The sequence below is a fragment of the Petromyzon marinus genome, chromosome 55, assembly GCF_048934315.1.
Source record: "Petromyzon marinus isolate PM22_M1 ecotype Great Lakes invasive population chromosome 55, UKy_Petmar_22M1.pri1.0, whole genome shotgun sequence".
Lineage (NCBI taxonomy): Eukaryota > Metazoa > Chordata > Hyperoartia > Petromyzontiformes > Petromyzontidae > Petromyzon > Petromyzon marinus.
Window position 1 is genome coordinate 8,110,240 of NC_133721.1, and position 21,075 is coordinate 8,131,314.

The following is a 21,075-nucleotide window of genomic DNA, read 5'->3' on the forward strand; positions in this document are numbered from 1 at the left end:
TTGCTATTTCAGTTCTGTTATACATATGGATGTCCATATATATGTAAATACATATGTGGGAAGTGGTAGTGCAATGGTTAGCACGCTGCGTTATGAACCCGGCGGCCCGAGTTTTGATTCCCGCTCAGCCCAACACCAGTGACGATTATCTGAATCGGTCCCGGGCCTCCCCTAGGTCGGACCAGCCTCAAATGAGTACCTGGTGCGGTGTGTCAACATCGCCACTGGGGAGGAAAAAATGGCCGGGCGTGGTGCTGGCCACTCACCCCCTCGTGTGCCGTGCCGGCCTTCACCGGTGCTCGCTAGCAGCATTTGCCCATACAATCTGTTGAGGTTATACGGGTGATCTTTGTTTTTGTGTACATATTCGTGTCTCAATGCTTGTGTGCGCACCTGTCTGTCTCTCTCTCTCCATGCGTGTATGTCCATTAGACTTTCAGTCGTGTAACATTGGGCCTTGGAATATGACGCTACTGATCAACACATAATGGTATTGTAATCCTTGCGCCTGCGTGTGTGTTTGAGAAGAGGCCAGGCTGTCTGCGCACTGCTCCATCGCTCCCGGTGACCTGGTTTCAATTCCCACGGCCGTTCACAACAAGAGGGCAAGCAGAGAGGGGGGGGGGGGGGAAATTCTACTGGGGCTTTCCAAGGTCAAATCAGCGAATCATTACAGCGCGGCCGGCACCCTTCGCCCGCTAAAGTTTCACCCTAATGTGGAACACAATGAGCACAGTGCGAGATGCGTGTCCACAAGAGCTGTCTATTTATATTTTGAGTTGCGCGCTCTCCTTATAACATTACATTCTCGAGGACTTTTCTCGCTCACGCCACTGCTGGTAACAAGGGCCCTTCCCACTCGGGGAGGGAGTGGGGGGGGGTTATATATGATTCTAGATTTGAAGCTTTCGTGACTGCAAGGATTCATACTCTTGTTTTTTTTTCGGTAAAGTCACGTAGGTAAACAATAAAATAAATGAAAACTGAATTAAATCACGACGTTTCGGGCGCAACACAAGCATCCTTCTTCAGGTGGGGACAACGTAGCGAAAGCACAAACGCATAAAGTGTGTCTCTTGTCACAGCCATCTCTGAGACACACTTAGTCGTTTGTGCTTTCGCTACGTTGCCCCCGCCTGAAGAAGGACGCTTGTGTTGCGCCCGAAACGTCGTGATTTAATTTAGTTTCCATTTATTTTTATTTTATTTTTTTACCTACGTGACTTTACCGAAAAAAACCCCAAAGAGTATTGGGGTATATATGGTCTACTCTTCCACGCTTGCCAGTTTCTTCGGGGGAGGTGGGCATTATTGCGATCGACTAACCACAAGCTCTACCTGTTTCTCTTTTAGATACGGCTGGGTGGACAGGAGGCGGTGGGGGAGGGGCGAATTTATGAAACTTGCTCCATTGTGGCCGGGGTAACGAATCGAACCGCCAATCTCTGGGTTGCAAGTCCAGTTCTACTGACCGTTACAACATGGCAAACCCCCCATCATGTGTTACAATTAATAAAAATGCAATCGCATACAATTACACGGGCCACGATATTATTTTATGTTATGCAACGTCGAAAACTGTTTTTTTTCATATGCAACTCATAACTTCAACGGCAATTTCGTCTCTTACTACCTCGAATTAACCGCAATTAATAATCTATCTCAACGGAGCTATTGAAGTGTGCTTGATGTTGCACAGTTGTCAAATGGCTTCATAGCGAGAACGGAGTGCGAAGGACTTACAAGTACCGTATGAGTATGGCTGCGACAGACTTAGAAGTTTATTTCCCCAGTAAAGCCCACTGAGCCATGAAGCTGTTTTTTTCAAGGGCGACTGAGCCAGCAGACATCAGCTGCATAGCGGTCCACCTCGACAAGAGGCTGTGGACAATACACAGGAGGGGAGATCTCACGCGGTGTATTTTCTCTTTAAAACACTTCAACGAACCGTGGAGGACCAGTTAGTTTTTTTTTTGTTTCATTCTAGGTGGACAGAGACGGGCAGGTGGGGAGGATTTAAAATGAACCTGCACCACTGTTTCAAGTTTCAACCGCCGCGCCGGGAGATCAAAATGAAAGCCGGGGCGATCCTTGTATTGCAAGTTCAGCAGTGCTGATCTTCGCAGCACGGCAACACCCGCCTCCTAAATACAGGGAGTTCATGTGAAAGTGGAGAAGGACAAAAGGGAATAACGATGTGTCCGGATATTGTGCCGAGATTAATGTCCCATATGGTTCGTCGAAGGATCCGTCCACAGCTCATGCCTGCACCTGTTTGTCAATACGGTTTGTCAATAATAAAATAAAGCCCTGCTTAGTGAGAGGCACGATATAGATTTTCAAATTTAAATTACTGTATAGGGCACTGCAATTTATTTTCTTCTGTACGTTTTGCACATTGATTTGTAATTTAGCTGCTTATATGTATTTTATTGCTCCGTACAAGAGTTGCGTTATTTAAAACTGCTAATAAAGGTTGTGCGCCGAGGACCTTTTTAACGAGTAAAATATTTCACGTCGGGCTCGTTCCAAACTTTTATATTTACAGCTTTGTTATATTTGCTGATTTTCAGGGTGTCTGTTAAAATATCAGCAGTATTGTCTCCCGTGGACCATTGAAACCGGGTAATTGATCAGAATTAAATTTAAAATTGACGATGTGCTCCTGCGACTCAGGGGTCGGAGCCGCTGATCCGCTACTGCTGAAAAGCCGAGTTTGAATCGGGCACAGTGTCCATCGGTAGAGCGTTCGCCGCTTGCTACAGAGGTCATTAGGAAGCCAGTGGGAACAATGTACTTTCAAATCTAGTTTAAAAACCCACTCCTTTAGAACTGATTGTTGTGTGTTAGTTTATCGTCTTTCTCCCGCACCCCCGATTAGCAGAGTTGGCTACGTACGGTGGTATGAAAGAAGCTCAACAAACATGCACCGCACCTCCAATCAGCACGGTTGGCTACGTACGGTGCGGAAGAAGTTCAACATCCATGGTGGTTCGAATGCCCATGGCAGCTCTACTTAGTAATGTGGCTGTTATTAACCATTAATTCTATACATATTGCTTCACAGTGGAAGTCAAAGGTATCCTTAGGTTGTTTGTAAAGGTGTAGGCCACGTGTGCCGGTGACATGACCCAAATGTGCAGAATTTTGAAAATGTACCCACATATCAATTAGACTAGAATTGTGACGTACAGTCAAACTACTGCAGACTGTGCCTCCGAAACACAGCACTATCAGAACAGCCCTGTGTTACAAGAATGGTTCGAATGCCAAATATCACAATGACTTTTGATGATTCCTACATTTCATCTTTCATTTAATTTGGCAAAATTCCAGAAAAAAAAGCGATTGGTTTGATGGGCACGCGTTGAACATTTATTTTCTCTGTGGTAGGACATTATAAAGTATCCTTCCTCAAACTGGTCTCCTACACAGTGCTGCACTGCTCTGCGAGAGATGCAAATAGATTATTTGTCTTGCGACAAGACACCAATAGCAAATTGTGAATATGTTTAGCAGAAAGACAATATTTTTTATTTAATGAAAAATCAGAATCGCAAAATATAAATATCTCCCTTTTAGCCTTTTACAGCCTATGCGGCAAACTATTATTCGTGAGTACCTATTAAGTATAGCGTGACAAATTCGTGGTTGGTGTGGACAGCACCACCATACGTAGCCACCCGGTGCTGACGTTTAGATACCACACCAGGTACTCTTAAAGGCTGAGTTGACCTTAGGAAAGGCACAGCAGAAAAATAGACGCCACTGCTTGCTACTGTTGTGAACCGCAGATAATGTAAACTGGGTCACCAGGAGCATAAATAAGTATTTAAACCACTGCGCCTCATCTCAAACACACAGGAATACAGATTGCTGTGATTTATTAATCAATACCGCAATATTCCAAGGTCAATGTCACACAATTGGAAAATCCAACAAACAAGCAATGCTTAAGAATATAAAATTAAAATAAATAATTGGGGAAGAAAAAACGAATGGCAGGAATGTAATCTACAATATAAGAAGACTCAAATAATGTTAGAATCACAACAACAATGGGATCCTGCAGTGGGTGTGTTTGTTATGTGTGTGTGTACGTTGAACTTCTTTCGCTCCGTACGTAGACCAACCGTGCTAATCGGAGGTGTGGTGACCTGATGGTCTGCGCACTGGACTCGCAATCCAGAGGTAACCGGTTTCGATTCAATCTTCCGGCGTGGCAATAATATAATTGGCAAGTATCTTAAATTCTCCCTGCTTCCGTCCACCCAACAATATAAATGAGTATGCCACAGCAAGTTTATCGGAAGGTCGTGTGCGGTTGGGTAAAGTGTGGGCGCACCCACCTCTTCTAAGATGTATGTATGTTGAACTTCTTTCGCACCGTACGTAGCCAACTGTGCTAATAGGTGCGGCCGTGCTATAAAAAAAAGATGTCTGGCTAGCATCGAAGAGTGGCCCCAATACCCTATAAAGAGTGGGCTGTCTGGAGCTCTCTCGACTAAACTCGCAGCAAGTGGCATGAACAATAAATTGCTGGGCTGCGCCTTTTCACCTTTCAACAGCAACAACAACGAAGCTCAAGCAATGGGATTGCACGTCCGAGACTCAACTGAAAACAACAAGGCCACAGAACAGGCACCGAATGTGCCCGCCGAAGTTCCGCAAACAACGAGAGGCGGTTTGGCTCGAAGACGGAAGCCCCCTTTGAATATTCATCGGCGTGATACTGCGAGAGAACCTATGGGTGTCAAACGCATCCAAGGCAGGATGATCACTCTTAAGCCCTAATCTAACGCAACCAACAACAACAACCAAACAACTCTTTATTCAGACAACCTCGTTTCAGTTTTTTTCTTTTAACAAAAGGTTTTCACCTTTCTTTGTGGCACGTGCCAATACAGCTTTGTGGGCGAATTAATTTACGAAGGTGGGTTTTTGCTGTTGTTTTACACTATTGGCGTCTATTTTTTTTTTGTTGAGCTGGCAAACGGAGCGAGTTGCTTTGCGAGGGTTAATGCTTTAAGAGGGGCGCTGCGCAAGCCGACGGAATACTGATGATGGTGCTGCAGGCGTGCAGACAGCGGATAGCCCCAAGTCGGCAGACGTCACTGAGCTATCTCGCACGAGGCTTGCACCGTCCATAGCCGAGGTATTCGGGCCGTTTTTTTTTATCTGCGTGCCAAGTCATCCCGAACTCATGCCTCTGGGATGTCTCATCTGAGATAGCACTTGGGTATAGGAGACTGCCTCGGAATACCAGGTTGGTTGCAGGCTTGTTGCTGCTACGAAGGTGGCTGTGCAAATATTGTTGTCCTTTCCCCTGCACCTCTGATTAATTATCACGGTTGGCTACGTACGGTGCAAAAAAGAAGTTCAACATACGTAGGTGCATATTTGAGTGTTACCCCCGGTGTATGTGTGTGGGGTTTCTCAATGTACTTCGAAGTCCTCCCACGTAAAATAAAACTATTTAATTGGCCAAACATTCCAATGCAGGTGCCTAACTTATCCAGCTACCGTCCCATCTCCCTGCTTCCCTTCCGCTCCAAAGTTCTCGAGCGTCTTGTCGACTCCGCCGCCTCACCAACGTCACCTACACCAACTCCCCTTACCCACTCCCATCAGTCTGGTTGTCGGCCGCTGCACTCCACAGAAACCGCCCTAATTACCATCCAGAACCACGTGACCAACTCTCTCCTTACTCCTCGTTCTCCTCGGTTTTGGACACTGTCCATCATCCCACCCTTCTCTCGACTCTCTCTGATCCGGGCATTTCCGGCACTGCTGTATCCTGGCTTCACTCAGTGCGGGATTATCCTAGTAGCAAAAGTAGCTACTGTACATATATTACGGGCCCCGCACTTTAAAAGGCCCTGCGCTAAATGTTTTAAAGCTATCAATTCCGGTTCAGTGATTCTGCACTTGCTCTATTACTATAGTACTATACCGCCTTCAACTTTTAGTAACGACTGGGTGTTTAAGGTTAGCGATTTGTCGTATTATCTGGCTGTATAGCAAATGAAAACATACACACACTTTACTATGCCAGTTAAACATTTGTGTTTTAATAATGACGTGTTTTTATATAGAGCCCCTTTATAACATCATGCTACAGGCCCCGCACTAGCTTAATCGGGCACTGGCTCCAATCACAGCTGTCTTCACGCTCATCCTCGGTCTCCTTCAAACACTCCTGCATCCCTCCTTCCTCCGTCACAGTGGGTGTTCCTTAAGTCTCTATCCTGGACCCCTTCTCTCTCTACATCTCCTCTCCCGAAGCCCAAAGCCCCTCCTTTAACAGCTCCCACCACTTCTTCGCCGACGACATCCAAATATTCTTCCCTTTCCTCCGCATTCACTCCGGACCTCTCTTCTCGTGCTACAGCCTGCCTAACCGACCCTTCAGTCGTGGATGTCACTCCACCTCCTTGCCATCACCCCCTCTAGAACCTTGGTTGCTCTTTCCCCTCCACCCACGCCCACCATCACCTTCCCACCCGTCTCACTCATCCCCTGTCCCTTCCACCCACAACCTCGGTGTCCTTTTCGCTCTCGCATCTCTGCCATCACCCGCAACCGTCGATTCCACCTTATTAACATTCGCAAAATACACCCTCTCATCACTCAGCCTGCCGCCAAACTACTAATACACTCACTAATCTTCCCTCGGTTAGACTATTGCAACTCCCTCCCACTCGGGTCTCCCAGCCTATGCATTCAGTCCACTGCAACCAATCCAAAATGCGTCTACACGCTTTATTTACAACCTGCCACACTGCTCCTACACCTCCGCCCTTCTTAAGGAAATGCATTGGCTCCCTATCTATTACCGGTGTCTGTTCAAGCTCCTTACGCTGGCATTTAAATCTCTCCATGGCCTTGCCCCACCATACCTCGCTTCTCTCGTCCGCTATTATGTCCCCTCCCGCCTGCTACGCTCTCAATCTCGCCCACTACGCCTCACCGTTGCCCCTCTCCTCGTGCACAACCACCGTCTCCGCTCCTCTTCCCGACTCATCCCCTTCCACTGCAAACAAAACTTCCCCTCCCTGTCGAGTTTCCGCTCCTTCCTTAAAGACACCAACGTCTTCTCCCTGGCCCATTTTTCCCTCCATCCCTAGGTATCCCCGTAATTCCCCTTTTCAACTAACCTCCCTCCCCATACCCATCCCTATCAACCATATCGACTTTAACTAACCTCATTGTACCACGTATAACCCGGGTAAAGCGCCTTGGATAAAGGCGCTAGATAAATATGAGATAAGATAACCTGAAAAAAAGTATTGTTATTCGGTGAGGCTTTACTGGGCAAATGATTGATGTTGGGATCATGCCGAGCTCTGGACTAAATTATGCAAAGGCCAGGTCTCTGGGCTATCTTTTCTAAGCAGCTGATCTGTAAAACCATGTCACCAGAAACACAGACACCGGTACTACTCGCCATGTAGATTTTCGTCGATTAAAGTAAATTATTTTCTCACGACTCATGCACATATCGAATTGTGCATTTAAGAATGGATTGTGTTCAAATTGTGCATTTTTGTAAGTGGTTCACGGACACACTGCAGACACAAGCGGTTTATAAGTGCATGACCATGATTTTAAAAATGATAATAATAACAGAAATAGGGAATGGGCATGGGAGGTGGGGGAGTTGGAGTAGCCTGGGGTTGATGTGCCATCTCAGATGTTACCTAAAGTTAGAGGTGCAGCCATGCAATTGCCTGCTCATGCCACTGCTGGCAGAAGGGGCATGTTGGATATATCGCAAATTTGCATAACCCACATATACAACAGGCTCCACCATAGCGAGCTCTAAACTGTTTGGGAATACTCACACTTTACCCCACCACAGGTCAGCGGAGCCTCGTTGAACAGAATTTTAGACAGGGAAGGGTCTCTGTTCAGCCAAACCTAAACCGCTGAGGCATTCGTGACAACCCAAACTACAGCTGAGGCGCTAAACAAAACAAACAAATCGCCGTATATCGCGATGACTCTCCGCTAACTGCGTCCAGCGGAGGCCTACGAGGAGTGCACGCAGCCCACCGAGGATGGCCCCTCGCATGGCTCGGGCGATCGAGCAACTCGCTGGAGGAATAAACCACCACCGCGCGTGACCCCCGTGGGGTCAACCAACTGTCGTTTTCTTATTTTACACCGCTCGTTGGACAGAGCTGGTGGGGGGTAGGGGTTATTTAAGAAACTTTGCACAATCGTTTCAATTGCCACGCCGGGGAGAATGAAAAAGGCAACCTCTGGGTGGCAAGGCCAGCACGCTAACCGTTATGCCACAGCAGCATGGGGTGACAGGACGAAACGAAAAGTCGGGGCGGAGGGAGTCTTTTGTTGATGTGGAGAATAGCATATTAAATGTATTCATAGCAGACCATGAATCACATCCACATTCTAGTTTTTTTTTACTCTTAAACTAAGTTTAACGTTAGTTTGACATTTTTTAACTGCAATCCCATTATATTCTTGGTTCTTTCTGTAAAGTCACGTGGAAGGGAAATAATAAAATTATAATACAAATAAAACAATACATTGTTTTATTTGTATTATTATTTTATTGTATTTTTTGTATTATTTTATTATTTCCTTTCTAAGTGGCTTTACCAAAAGAACCAAGAATATGAATCCCTGCAGTCACGAAAGCTTTAAAACGAAAAATGCTATCCCATTATTTGGTGCGTGTATCCATAACAATGTTACAAACTATACATTGTCATCTTCTTCTGTTGCATGGAAAAAGCAACATTTAAAAGGGTCTATCGGGTTTACATAGCCAGCCAAGAACATATTCGCAAATGCCATCCATTGTCATGGATGTAATAGACATATCATACAACTTTTTAAATTTTAGTTTACCAGGTAAGGCCCACTGAACTGTATAGCTCTTTTTCATAAGCAACCTGGTCACAAATGATAGCCCAATGAAGTGGCTTATAATTTGGAAATTTATAACAGACAAATAACCTCAACGCGTGTTTTTAAATTTGGAGTGAAAAATGGCAGGACCTGGAGAAAAATCCACGTGATCACGGGGATAAATATGCAAACTCAAAATATGTAGGCGTCAGGGTCAAAATAGACCCCACAACCTCTTGCATACCAGGCGAGGGAGTTAACATCCCACCACCGCAGGTCTTCTCACCCACAATCATTCCATTTATTCTCTACACATCGGAAATGTGGACCCCCTTAATAGAACACCCGCGCAAACTTGAAATATTCAGGCTGGCGTGCCTGCCTACGATTCATCCTGGGTAAAAAAAAAATAATCTGGATTGTAAGAGTCGCTTTTAAATATTTAAAGATCTATACATATTCCCATGAGGGGGCTCGTTAGGCAGGACAAAACAAACCGCATTGGCTGGGTCAGATAGCCCACATAAGCAGTGACTGCATGTCCAAGCATATTCTCTTTGGCTAAATAGGCACAGCCCAGGTCAGAATTGAGATGGGCTGATGTGGCACAAAGAGGACCGGCAACTGAATGAACCTGCCAGTGACGACGTATGTTTGCATGTTGAACTTCTTTCGCACCGTACGTGGCCAACTGTGCTAATCGGAGGTGCGATAAGACCAGCATCCACGTGAATTGTAAATTGTGAAAACGGGCACTTTTTGTTGCCAAAATGTCGAGTATTCTGCCGGAACGACGAGGCGGAGTGACATCGCGAACCTCTTGAGCGGTGGCTCTGAGAGTGCGGCCCCCACGACACAGCTTGATCCGGAAATAATGACAACGTTTATACCTTTTGTTGCGTACATTAACGAATGTTTTACTCATGATATTAAAACATATATAAAGTTGAGGTAAGTTACCCTGATTAAACTGCTACGTCAAAGATCTAAATGCCCCCCCCCCCCCCACCCATAAATAAAACATCATATAGCTGAGTAACAATAAATATGTTTCGGTAATATGAATCTTGTTGTATTACTGGCATTTAGAGAGAGAAATTTAATGCATGCCAGATAAATGTTTGCATTGGCAGAGTTGTCCGCAGGCTAAAAACTTTGAGAAACACCGGTCTACATGAATCAAGCCCTAAAATATATTTACGAAGCGAAAACCTGGGTTAGTCAAGTACAAATGTATTTGTAATTTACAGCATTCATGGAAGCAACATAACATTTTAATGAAATGTAACATAAAACATATTACACGACCAACGCTTCGCAGAAAAAAATATAAAAGATCGCATTTAAAATAAAACAAGGTTGACCTAAAGAAATGAAATTGAAAGTGTAGTTCAATTTTACAACACAGACAAAAATGAAAAGAAGACATAACTAAGACCATCGTGTAGGTAGACACAATTAGGCGTTAACGGCGTGAAAGATTAATCCCTTTAGCTATAAACATTAAAAAAAAGTGGAATAAAACAAGACACCGACATTCATGATGTCCAAATAAAGAATTTAAGAACGTGTTGAAAGATGAGACCGTCGGCATTTTTTTCGATGCGCAAAATGCTGAAACGATCTGGTTCCATTTTTTGAGTGCGTGACAAAAACACCTCGGACATTAACCACACCGCCCACCGATCTCTCCAGCTGCAAAGACACTTACCCCATCTTTGTATATTAGCCACGGGCAGTGTAATAACATTGGGTTAGCCACCCAGCCACTGTGATTTTATTCATTTCTAACAACAAAATATAATAATAATAATGTACACGCTGGGGTCACCGCGCAGCTAGAAATTGGTGCGAAGTGGAAAATTAAACTCGTAAAACATATTTTAATCAAAAAAGTTACCATTAAAAACGTCAAAGTAAATAAGTATTGCAAATAAATAAATAAATGGCTGAATTAATTTTCATATTTCAGATGCCAACTAATTCCCAGCCTTTTTTTTTTGTTAAGATTCCTGCCACATTACACGAATCCATAGGCTCGATAGCATTCAGGGGTGGTGCTAATGCAACGCCGTAATCCACAGCTTTGCAACGCAAGGGCTCATAAATCCATACAAAATAATTAGAGGACCCGGCTTTTAATCCCTTAATAAGTCTTAATAAGGAAGTAATTCCATTGCAGGTAACTTGGACTCGTGCCAAAATAATTACAAAAATATATAAACATACGCGAAACGATGAAAAATCGCCGTGTCACCACGCACAGACGCAGAGGGTGATTTCTTTTATGACGCATCGGTTTATTAACCGTTCTGGCAGCAGCCATCGCCAGCTCGCGTTACCTCTGCCCGTGCCAGGGGACTTTTACAGCGCGGGCGCGGCAGAGATTTCAAGGAGACTTTTATTTAGCGTCGCAGCTCGGCGCGATTTTTTTTTAATTCAGACTCCAAACTGTCAAAAAATCAAACTGCCAAATAGCTCCAGATTGCAAGCCCACATAAAGGAGGGGGGGGGCACTCATAAAATCACTAGGCAATTGCATCATATTGGCGCGCTAACGTATTTATTGACGGGCGGGTTAAGAAACAAGTCATTTGCTGCATTAATTGGATTGCCAGAGCGAAGCCTTGATTTATCCGCCGCTATATACAACTTCTAAGTCATATTTAATAATAGCACAGTGCGGCGTTTAAATTTCTGTTAAATTGCGGTCCGATGCTGTTATCTAATGGCTTCAATGCACGATTGCTATTACGGAACATCAGGAATTAAAATATTACTGGAGCACGGTGCCCAATGCATTTAAATGTCTCCGTGCTCAGACGTCCGTATGGTGAGTTTTATTTAAAGGCCCAGGCACATAATGAGAAAATTTTAATACAATTTTCTTTAGAGATTGTTTTATTTAATTGTCGATCATTTGTTGGAAGTATATAATCAAATATAATTAGAAAATACAATTTGCCGTGAAAAATACACAAAACTGCAAGAAAACCAATACTATTACATATAATGATGCAGTGGTTTAAGATGCATGTATTTAAACTCAAGGTAATAGTAGATTATCATAAAATATGATATGTTAGCCAGCTATTGTTTTCCTTACAATAAACAGCACTCATCTTAAGCTGTCAGGCAACAGAATATAATAGGACCCACGTAAAATATTCCCAAAAAATTGGATGCGCAATGTCGCACAAAATATAATAACTAGTCACCATTGTATATAAGCGCACACCCCAGATTGTGCCAGTTTCTCATCCATCTAAAGGAAGCAACAATGATCACTAATATCATCCCCATAACTCCTGTACTTGCAGAGGGACATAACTTCAAGATATTGTACTCTACAATGAGAATCCTGCTGCAAGGGTCAAGGCCACCATACCCTGTGGCACGTGATAGAAGGATAACTCTTTGATTATTTGTCAGAAAAATAGCAAAAGAAATCAACACATTCGTCTGGAAACGTATAATATAGGTGAGGTTCCAGGAAGTGGCCCCTCACCATAGCGTTGGATATAACGTCATGTTGAATCTATTAGGGAACGCATTTTTCCTATAACGCGAATTCGAATTGAAAATAACGCGATTGAGTGAACAGAACCGGTTGTACAGCCACCTTGATGTAGCATCATCGCACAAGGCGAGATGCCGCTGGATGCTTCTAGACGCTAGACACACACCTCAGCCTTTGTTCAGCCTGCGTGTGCATCTCACGTATTATCGCCCACTGTGCTGTCGCCTATATAATATTATTTATTTATTATAACGCGATTTTTTTTTCATAATGCTGTGTTCTTCAGGTACGCAACTACCACGTTATAAGAGAACACGCCGTTTCGGGCGCAACACAAGTGCCCGTCACTAGTGCCCGTCACGTGTGTCGCGCCCGAAACGTCGTGATTTTATTTATTTTGTTTGATACCCACGTGACTTTACCGAAAGAACCAAAGACTATGGATCCCTGCAGTCACGAAAACTTCAAATCTAAACAGACTATACATAATTGATACTGCATTGGCAGTGGTGTACAAGCACAAACAGTACATAACGTATGTACTCTGATGAAGGACCATTGCCCGAAACGTTACCTATAATTTGCCATTCTTTTGTTGGCAGTGTTATCGACGATTGCGTTGAGTTGTTTTGTTGTTGGTGTCTGTGCACCCCTGCCAGAGCAGCATCACCATGTCATTTGGCAGTGAGAAGGTAGAGGGAATGTTGTTTCTGCAGACCTCGTTGACTTCATAGGTCATTCTTTCAGCAGCAGGCTTTTGCCTAGCCATCGTACAAAGACGGTCACTGCATCGCGCGCTTTCAGATGCGCTTCCGCGGCCGTCTGGAATGCTCTTCCTTTCAAAATTACGAAGCCATTGAAGCTATGCACTTTTGAATCTAGATTGAAAACCCATTTCTTTAAAACTGCTTTTTTTGTTTCGATTGTTGTCCTTCCCCCGCACCTCCGATTAGCACGCTTGGCTACATATGGTACGAAAGAAGTTCAACATACATACATACACACATACAAAGACAAAGATCACCAGTATAGCTTTAACAGACTGTTGGGGCAAATACTGTTCGCGAACGCCTATGAACGCCCGCACAACACACGAGTGGACGGGTGGCCAGCACCACGCCAGACCGCTCTCGTGGTGATGTTTACACACCGCCCCATGTACTAATTTGAGGCCGAGTCTACCTAGGGGAGTGCCAGGACCGGTTCTAGTGATCGTCCGTGAGCGGGAATCAATCTTGGGTCACCAGATTCGTAGCGCATCGCGCTCACCACCAAACCACCGCTCCCCATACATGCCTACATACACACATACCTGTGGCAACCAGGCCGGTGGGCCTTGCACCACCAAATGTTCCCATTTTCCCTCCACCCCCCCATCCACCCCACCTCGCGACTCTTCTCCTTAGCTGTAAATCGCTGTTACATTGAACCCCCCCCACTCAGCAGCTCTACTGGCCACCCCATGCATGAGGGGAGCCACGGTGGCAACATGTTAACTACCTCGCCTGTATGTGTAATATTCCATGCTCATTTAATAAACACACTCTCTTTCTGGCAGGTTATTTTTTTTTTACCAGGCCCAGTTCGGCCTAGCTTGTAGCAGTGCTGGTTTTGACCCAACATATTTAACTTCTGAGATTGTGTCTAATTGCGCTCACTGGTTTCATCAATTATGAAATACAGACTATATATACGTGGAAAAATACATAGTCAAATAAAATAACTTCAGCCATTCTAAATTTTCCATTGGACAAAAGCCTCTCCATGCCCTGGCAGTCATTCGCCTTTTTTCTCACATGCGAGACGTTAACTACCTCGCTAGGTATACAGGAGGTCGTGGATTCGATCCCGATCATGATGCCCGCTGAATATTTGGAGTTTGTGTGTCTTTCTCCCTCCCCGTGGTCACGTGGATTTTTTTCCGAGTCCTCCGGTTTTTCCCACCACATTTAAAATCGACATCACGCATTTAGAGTATCTGGCTGCTGCTCATTTCCACGCGATAAGCGACGCCAATTTGTTGAGCTACCATTGGTGGCCCCAGGTCGCCTCTGAAAAAAGAGCTATACAGCGCAGTGTGCTTTACCTGGTACAATAGATATGGTACATATATATCGCACTTTATATGAGTGTGTGAAACACCTCCTGAGATGATCACGTTCATCAAAAGCAGAGGGTCGAATGAGAAAAGTGGATGACGTGAAGTTCCGCCCTGTATAATACGGTTGGAGGGCACTTCACGTGGCCTTAAAGTGCACATCGCCTGGCCTTAAGTGCCGTTGTGATGTCATCACCTCTTGGTGGCGAATGGCAGTTGCTGTTGTTGTTGGACAGGTAAACTGTTCCCACGTTTGGCTTTATTGAAACTGGAGGGTGGGGCATAAACCTGCATTGACACTTTTGCATTTTAGACTCTGGTCAAGGTAGAAAAATCTAGAAGACTCGCTCAAATGCAGATAATGGCGCTTTATGGCATGGTAAAGTACCCGGCTGTTGTGGTTGGCAGGACCAAAATAACCTATTCAATATACCTAATGGTACCTCTGATTAAAATGAGGTTGTGCATGCTGTATCCATAGATGTTATCTTAATTAAAATGTGTCAGTCTTTGAAAACAGCTTTATAGATATATAAAAGTCTACACAACCAGTGCCGCATCTAACGCACCGAGAATTCGCACCAATGCTGGCATTTACATCTCCAAAGTGAAACCGTGTCATTTCGGTTTTATTCTACAAGGGGCATATTTTACTCTTACATTTGGCAATATGTTTTGTGTTCAGGAGCTAAATGCCAATGTCGGGGTCTGTTAGCCACGACTGGGGGTCTTCAGAAGAGACGTTGTGGAGCCTTGCTCTTCATCCGTTCAAGGAGCGCAGACGTTACATGGTCAATGACACTGCCTTTTACGGAAACAAACAAAATATATACAATCGGCCACATTGGGCAGTGCCCGCAAACATAAGTGCTATGAAGAAGGGCTCCAGTATTCTTGACGAATGCGTTGTGTTTTTTTTTTTGTATAGCACGTTGGTTATTCCAGGGACAATGGGAGACAGCTACCGCTATGCTCGAGGTGCCACAACAGCGCTCTCGTTCTTGCACGCCTTGTCAATCGTTATCCACGAGCCACGGTCAAGCCTTGCGCGATGTCCCGCTGTCAAGGCACAATGCTTGCGCAACAACTCGCCGTGCAGTGACGCGCTTATCTGCGACGTGACTCATGGGGGACCGTAGCCCAGCGGGCACGCCCTTCGGGTCAATGGGAGGTCAACGTAACATTTTTTTTGTCAACACACGTTCGCCATAACCTTGGGTCAATGCACGTTTACCATAACGTTGGGTCAACGAGAGGACACAATTGCAGCATGGAAGTGCATCGATGCAGCACCGATGTCAAGCCCACTTACTCAACAAGCTCCACCCTCCTTTCGCTCGGCCCATGTTTAGCTCACCTCACCATTGTTATCACCAACCTTCCACTGCTCACTGTCTCACACTCTTGCCCACCTTTTCCACTCGGCTGACTTGTCTGTCCGTCAATTTCAACACGTCGGATTTTTTGCCGACCAATGTCATTCATGAAAACAAGGTGTTTTGGTTAGATCGCTTTTTTGTATTATTCACACGTTAATTTGTGTGTGATCTAACCCAAAAGCCTTCATTTTGAATTGAAATTGTTGATTGTTGTACAACCCTGAGAACCCAGTGTATACAGGTGGGACTAAAACCCGATCTCGAACCCAGGATCTCAACTGTGCCATCTCAGAGCTCTGACTCCTGAACCACTGCGTCAACTGTAGCCTTACTATTTAATAAAAAAACATACATAGTTTAATTACCAGGGGACAAATTGTCTTTGCAGGGCAACATGGACATCTCCTAACTTCACCACACACACGCCTTGTAGGACTGAGTCTTTGAGCTGCAGTTAACCAATGATTATGCCGATTAGATGTACTAATGTCGGACATTGCTGTTGTTCACAATTGCACCGAATAAAAAATGTAAATTGAAAGTTATAACACCTACAGTAAAACTTATGCTGTTCAAAATACTGCAGGGATGGTTATGTTACATCACCTTCCGATGGTTCTGTCAATTCGTGAGCAATACTGCCTGAAGCTAATAGTTGTCCATCCGTTTTATTTCCCCCCGCATCCCCCCCACCACCCCCAAATATATTCCAGTTAATCTTGGTGTCAGGTTATGAGATGATGACATTTCCATTCGGAAACTCTCGTGACCCAGCAGTGCCTCACTGTGTTGGAGGACAGAGGACAGTCGTCTTTGTGACGTAGCTGCCATCGTTCGACATCTGGAAGTTATTCCTGGTGTGTGAAAATGTACCAGTGTCTGTTACTTGCACTAAAGACAATGCATGTGTATTGTTGTTCTCCCAGGTTTGGTTAATTATTCATATTTCCATAATATGGCCCAGTTTCCGTACGTGATAGGTGGCGACCATAAATTAAGGCAACTCAGAAGTGAGTTTAACACCGAGGCTTTCGCGATCAATATCACCCATAATAGAGGTTTGTTGGGTTAGATCGCGTAAGTATATAAATGTGTCGTTAAAACCCGCCACCACCCGACACAGCCAACCAGTAGGCGTTGTCACGTGAACAGAATTGGCATGTTCTGTTTGCTTTGTTATAAAATTTGAGATTCGTAGTTTTTTTGTTCAAATAGGCTTCGAATGGAATGTTATTTTTTTATGCAAGAATACTGAAGCAAAGAGAACAGTTTGTGTCACTTAGGGGCCGTCCATAAATGACGTCACGCGATTTTGGACGAATTTTTACCCCCCCCCCCGCCCGCGACACGGCGTCACAAAAAGTCAGACCCCCCCCCCCTCAAATATGACGTCACAAAGCTCTGCCCCCCCCTCAAAAAACCATATTTCCATTTTGAAAAAAAAACATGCTTCAAATCGATTTAAACTATTGTCATTGTAGTGCGTATTAATGTTGTGCTGCACTCTGATGTTGTAGGAGTGTTGTTCGAGCAATTATATATTTATTTAAAGTTGCACATTTTGATGTGACGTCACATTTCTCAACCCCCCCCCCCTCGTCACACATCGTCACAAACGTCTGACCCCCCCCCCCATAGGTGCGTGACGTCATTTATGGACGGCCCCTTATGACAAGCCTTGTAAGTGTTTAATCCATGCCCTGTACAATGTGTGCGAATGCACGTACAGAGTGCCGGGCGAGTATAACACACGGTGAGCTGGATCAGTGTCGGAGCACAGGTGGCACGTCTGCCAGTCATGTCGGTCAGTCGACCTGCACCACCTGGGTCTGTCCCATTACGCCTGGTGAGCAGCGAGCCAAAGACACCTCCTCACGTCCCGCGCCACTACGGCGACGCTCTCCGTCACTGTATGTAGGCATCGCGAGCGCACGGTTCCTCACCCGGCTGCTGAACGAACATCACCACGATGAGCGCCACGGCGGCCACCATGAAGAGGACGCTGATCGTGATGAGAATGACCTCGAGGCCGCTGAAGCGTCGCCCCATGGTGACGGCTCTGCAGGATCAGCTGCTGCTGCTGCTGCTGCCAAACAGAGCGCGGGGCGCACGGCACGCGCGGGTTGTCACAGAGCAGCACAGGCACTTCCGTCCGCCCGCATCACTGCGATGACACCGACGTTCGCAATGAATGGTCCTAGATCCGTGGATCGGCGATGACGGCCTGTGGAGTAGAGTTGTCGCGGTCTTTCTTCCCAATGGATCAGACGCATATGCATTGAATGTGTTTGGCAACGCACCGCTGTGCAGTGGGCTTCAAATGTAATATTTACTTCAACACGGTGGTTCATGCAGAGCCACTGGTGGTAAAAGTGGTTAACGCGCTGCAATCTGAATCCAGTGAACCGAGTTCAACTATCGGCTCACATCAGTGGCAAGTGAAAGCAGAACTGGTGCTGGTTCTCCCAGCCCTGTGGCCAACCTGAACGAAACTAAATCTCAACTATTTTGTTTTATCTTCTTTGGTTCTTTCGGTAAAGTCACGTAGAATGAGAATAAAATAATAAATTCTACGTGACTTTACCGAAAGAACCAAAGAAGATGAATCATTGCAGTCACGAAAGCTTTAAATCGAAAATATTTTGTTTTATTTCACCAGGTAAGGCCCACTGAGCTATTTAGCTCTTCTTCAGAAGCCACCTGACCACAAATAATAGCTCAACGAAGTGGCTTATCACGTGGAAATGTATAGCAGCCGAAAACTCTAAACGCATACTGATTCTAAATGTGGAGGGGAAAACCGGAGGACACGGAGAAAAATCCATGCGGCCACGGGGACAGCATGCAAACACCAAATATACAGCAGGTGTCAGGGTCGGTATCGAACCCACGACCTCCTGTATACCATACGAGGTAGTTTACATCTGGCCATCATGGCACCCCTGACCAACATGTGACCAGCGTGTGAGGAAAGAAAAAAGCAATGGCCGCCACGGCATGGAGAGGCTTTCGTTCATCGTTGAATTTAGAATGGCCGAAGTTATTTTATTTTACTACAGTATGTATTTTTACACGTGTATATATATAGGCTTCAATTCATAATTGAGCCAACCAGTGAGCACAATCAGACAAATGTTAGAAGTTAAATATGTTAGGTCAAAACCAACACTGTTGAAATCTAGGCCAAGCTGGGCCTAAAAAAAAAAAAGTCATCTAGAGATCGTGTTTATTAAATGAGAAGAGTATCTTACGCATACATACATATATGTAGCTCCTGGCACATGTGAGCTAATTACACAGCAGGAAAGCAAACTAGGTCTCACCTGGTGGAGCGTTTTCACATTTATCCAGCCCATGGCCTGCTGTGTTTGTAGTTGCACCTCAATTCAAAATTTCCCATGAATCCATAACGACGTTTGCTCGTTTTTACTGCTTCGTTGGTATTGAGATCTCATTGAAATTAAGTGTTGTGCATAACACGTGTTCATGCATATGGAGTGTTCAAAAAGGCACGTGTCCACGTCGGAGATGTGCCCCCGAAGTTTTTAACGATGGCGGAAAAAAATGTAAATCGGGTCTCGGTGTAAAATTTTAGACGATCCGAAATTGGTTTGGCTTGATTTGAAAATGCAATTAATGAAATCACTGATACGGTTTCACTTTCGTGATTGCCCCGCTAATAGTGCTGCCACACGACGTAATATTTATGACACGTGACGTCACTTTTGCTAATTATGAAAATCGAAAAATGTTTTAATTTTCGTAGAAACTATAAACATTTGGAGTCAAATCTTAACGTGGGCCTAAATAACTGATATCTGAAGAAAAAAAAATCTGAAACTCATCCTGAATCAATGTGTATATACATATGGACAATACTATAAAAAATATTTTTTAAATAAGTATACAAATGCGGTATAAATGTTCGCACATTATGCTGAAATCCCACCAACACAGGTTAAATGCCCAGCCATTCACATCACTGGTGGGTCGATTCACATCTGGAACGCTATCAGGCCTCCCCTGGTTCAAGCCTGCCTTCAATTGTTTGCCTGGTCCGGTGTGAGAGACAAAACAGCTGTGCTAGCCCTTCCACGTGAATCAAATGACTTACAGGCAAATAGTGAATATCTTTATGAGATTCGTATTGAGAACAATTACAAGTAATCCGAAATGTAATAATCATTGACTTATAGTTGTGGGTAGCTGGATGCCTCGCGGGGGATTTGTGTTTTATCAGTACCCTGAGTCATCGCTCATCATGTGTGAGAAATGTTCGGCACCCTGGGATTTATCTTTTTTGGGGTGTGTGTGATTTTTTCATTTTGAGGATTATTAACAATTAGTTTGGAAACTTTGTCTTCATATTTATTCTTCCCATTTTTTTGGTTTTCTTTCTATACCGATATATTTCGTCCCATACATTCTCCGCGAGATTTCGGACGCTGCCATTATGTGACGGTGAGCACACTGAAATCGCACAACCTATAGATCGGCCGGTTGGATCCCCCTAAGCTCAGCTGTTGAATCAATGGGGCAAGTTTCTTAAATTCCCCTTGGCTTTTGTCCACCCGGTATTGTAAAAGGGGAACGTCGCAGTTCGTCGATCGGCAGGTCGCGTGTCGTGGGGTAAAGTGTGCGAACTCACTCCAGCGGAGGCCCCATCTGCCAGTAGTCGTGTAAGCAGGAAATTGCAGGGCCGCTCCTTTAGCCTTTACATCCTTTGTTTGTGCCCAGGTGTCCCCTTGTGCAGGAATATGTTGGCCCAAAGGGCTCTCTCAACTGATTACAAAGTTCAGGTACGTACATGTGTTAATAGGCGTTCATTAACCTCATTTGCCCCTTGAGTCCATTAGACTAAATAGGGTGCCTCTTTGCGTACATCGCAGGACACGAGCTTGGAGTGCGTATTTATGTGTGCGCTTGCATATATTAACAACGAATGATGATGAACACTAATCAGACGCATAAACGTGTCTCGGTTTAATAACGACCGTGCAGATAACTCAGGGGTCCTTTTTTTTTCTCTTCACCTCATAGCCCGGGACACGCTTAACGTGATTTCCTCCGCCGTGTTTCGGGAGAAGCCGTGGCGGCCATGGCTTGGGAGGAATACCGTGCCCATAAAAAAAAAAAACACGGTCGCTCCTCGTGATTCCCGGTGACATGTCAGCCTGGCAATCCAATCACGTGTCCGCACG

The 21,075-nt window shown here is 44.8% G+C and overlaps 1 protein-coding gene across 9 annotated transcripts in view; it reads right to left on the bottom strand.

Moving 5' to 3' along the window:
• Positions 1 to 21,075, bottom strand: part of LOC116954442 (sucrase-isomaltase, intestinal-like) — a 382,301-nt gene that overhangs the window by 311,984 nt on the left and 49,242 nt on the right. For 4 of the 9 annotated variants that reach the window (XM_032974950.2, XM_032974952.2, XM_076052312.1 and 1 more), the window contains one exon: positions 17,818 to 17,954. In XM_032974950.2, coding sequence (XP_032830841.2) covers positions 17,818 to 17,923 — 106 coding nt within the window. In that variant the 5' untranslated portion in view covers positions 17,924 to 17,954. Of the gene's footprint in view, positions 1 to 17,817; positions 17,961 to 21,075 lie in introns of all 9 variants that reach the window. The other 5 variants (XM_032974949.2, XM_076052315.1, XM_076052314.1 and 2 more) reach the window with 2 other exon arrangements.